Source organism: Buceros rhinoceros, unplaced genomic scaffold (assembly GCF_000710305.1).
Source record: "Buceros rhinoceros silvestris isolate BGI_N320 unplaced genomic scaffold, ASM71030v1 scaffold36027, whole genome shotgun sequence".
NCBI lineage: Eukaryota > Metazoa > Chordata > Aves > Bucerotiformes > Bucerotidae > Buceros > Buceros rhinoceros.
The window spans coordinates 3,000-5,491 of NW_010422192.1; the positions used below are offsets into that span (position 1 = coordinate 3,000).

A 2,492-nucleotide genomic window follows, 5' to 3' on the forward strand; every position below is an offset into this window, starting at 1 on the left:
CGCTCGGGACGTGGGATCGCGGAGCAATCCAAAGGGCCCCGAGCCAAACCAGCTTGTGATAACGCTTCATTGATCTTAAACGCCACGGGGAACGGTCGCTGGGTTAAAACAGCAATTTGTCTTCTCGAAATGCTCATTAGAGATCTGAGTCACGCGCGGGACGCGGGCACGGTACCTGCCGCAGCGGCAGCGAGATGAAAAGCGCACCCTGACAGAAGAGGTGGGAAAACAAGGGCCCGTCGGGCAAGGGCCGCGAAGATAACTTGGAGATCAGGTGCTGCCGTTCAGCAACCTGCTGAGAGCTGCCTGGGAGCCGGGAGTTCAGCTCCGTCTGGTTTCTCGCGGGCAGCGGGTGCTGGTGCTGAGCTAGTGAAAGGGCTCACCTGAGACTGGCCTCCTCGCGGGTGAGGGCTGGGCCCTGAGATGTTGGGCTTGGACCAAGCCCACTGCTCGAGATCCAGCACCCAGACGTCGTTGCTCCTGCGAGGATGAGACAACAAGGGTTGACGCTACAACCAGCCACTCTAGGTGTTTGAAACACGGGTTCAGGACAGAGCTTTGTGGCAGAAATGGGTTTTTCACAGGCTGGAGCCTCGAGGGGATTTGTGAAGGGTGTGTTAAGGCAGCAGACAGACCCCAAAACCCCGTGGAGATGTAATTCCCACCACGGGACCACCACCACACGCTCCTCGCTTGTGGCAACGCTTGTCAGACACCCTCACCCCAGACTTACATTTGTCGCGATCCCAGTGAACCCCCAAAGACGATCATCTTGTCTTCGATGACACAGGAGGAGTGTCCGGCCATGGGAGGGGGGCCGTGGGTGGTCACGATGCAGTTCCACCTAGAGAAAGAGGGAGGAAGACGTTCATCATCGGGTCAGGACGGTAAAGGGCTGGCAAAGTCCTCGACAACATGTTACAGAGGAAAACCTCCAAAGAGCCAAGCCATAATGAAACTAATTAGAAATCCTAATGAATTAAAACATTTTTAAAGCATGACGAAGTCACACGGCCAAGTGGGAAATATTGGCCCTTTCAATTAAGTTTGCCCTGAACGATTTCCAACGCAGTTTAATTACAGTGTCCGGACGACACTGCCCCAAAGTGCACCAGATAATGGACACTTTTGATGATGAAAAGTGCTCAATGAAAGAGCAGCAGGAACCACAGCCGCTTTGATATGGCGTTCGCTCCTTTCTCACACACAGGCATCAGGGCAAAAGTCTGGTCTCACACCAGCCGAACGGTGTTGAAAGGGAAAAGGAGAATTCCTGCCTCTCCGCAGGAGTGATTTATGAAGAGCCCAGGAGCGTGAAGGCAGAGAAACGGTGCAGGAACCTGCTTCATCGCGTCTCTCTTGGAGGGCCACAAGGGCATCGTGTTTTGGACCTCCAGGAGTTGAGGCTTTATCTCCCGCTTTCCTCAAAGACCTCAACGTCTCGCAGCCAAATCAATTCCGTGTTTCAAACACTCACATCCAGGTTTTCCCCCTGGCTGGCTGGGGAGGTGGGTGTATTTTAGGTACGAGTTGAGAGCTGCACGGAAGCAGCAGGATTGGACACACCGGGGAAACCGAGACCACGCACAGCTTCCCAGGTGGGCTCAGAGAGACGCCCTCTGGCATCGCAGCCACGTGTTTAACAGGATCAAAGCTTGGGCTGCAGACCCAGATGTGCTCTTACCAGTTTTTGGAGGGTGAGTACGTATGGATTTCATCGAAGAACCGCTCCGGCTGGTGCAGAGGGTAAGGGCTCGGCCGTGTCCACCCACCAAAAAGCACGAGCAAGTCCTTGTAGACCACGAGTGTGGCCCCGGCCTTGGGCGAGGGGTATGAGCCTGGCAGGGAGAGAGAAGGGGGAGGTTAGGAAGCCACGCTGGAAAATGAGCGCCGGCAACACGGAGACTCCACCTTTAAAATGAAACAGCTGAAAAGAAGGAAAAATTAGAGCTGGGAGCCTGGGAAGAAAAAACTGCTGCCAGTTTGTGTCGTCGTAATTAGTAGGAGCCTGAAAGCGCATCTCACGGATGGCAAAACATCTGTCACTCACTGGCAGGAAATTGCTGGCTTTCCAACGTGTCCCTTGAAATTACCGCTTCAGCGTGGCATAAAAGCAATAATTACCTCCGAAGACCCGGTGACTTCTCCCCCAGGAAGGAGGGAGAGCAAATAGCGAGCCCGGCGCGCCCGGAGTCACTCGGAGCAGAGCGCTGGGGCGCTCTGCTGATCCCTGTTTACGGCCGAAACGCTTTGCTGGTGGAATGAAGTCGCTCCTTGAGTCCGCAGAATGAAGTGCTCTTCTAAAAACTCCTAAAGAGCAGCTCCCAAAGGGTGGGATTCCTTGGAATTTATGTCAGGAGGTTGGCTGCAGACTGCTGTAAAAATAGAAACCTGCTCGGAGGTGCCATGTCACTGCCCTGCTGACGTGCTGGGTGCTGAGCTGCTTCTCAGGCAAAGCCAGAGCCGCCCCAGCCAGGGCTGATGTGGCTGAG

General features: G+C 54.7%; 1 protein-coding gene across 1 annotated transcript in view; it reads right to left on the reverse strand.

Moving 5' to 3' along the window:
- The window catches only part of FBXO42 (F-box protein 42), a gene marked incomplete at both ends in the record, with an annotated part of 4,832 nt that extends 2,994 nt beyond the window's left edge, over nucleotides 1-1,838 (reverse strand). The window contains 3 exons of the mRNA XM_010139957.1: nucleotides 384-480; nucleotides 734-844; nucleotides 1,685-1,838. Coding sequence (XP_010138259.1) covers nucleotides 384-480; nucleotides 734-844; nucleotides 1,685-1,838 — 362 coding nt within the window. The remainder of the gene's footprint in view (nucleotides 1-383; nucleotides 481-733; nucleotides 845-1,684) is intronic.
- Nucleotides 1,839-2,492: the final 654 nt, after the last annotated feature.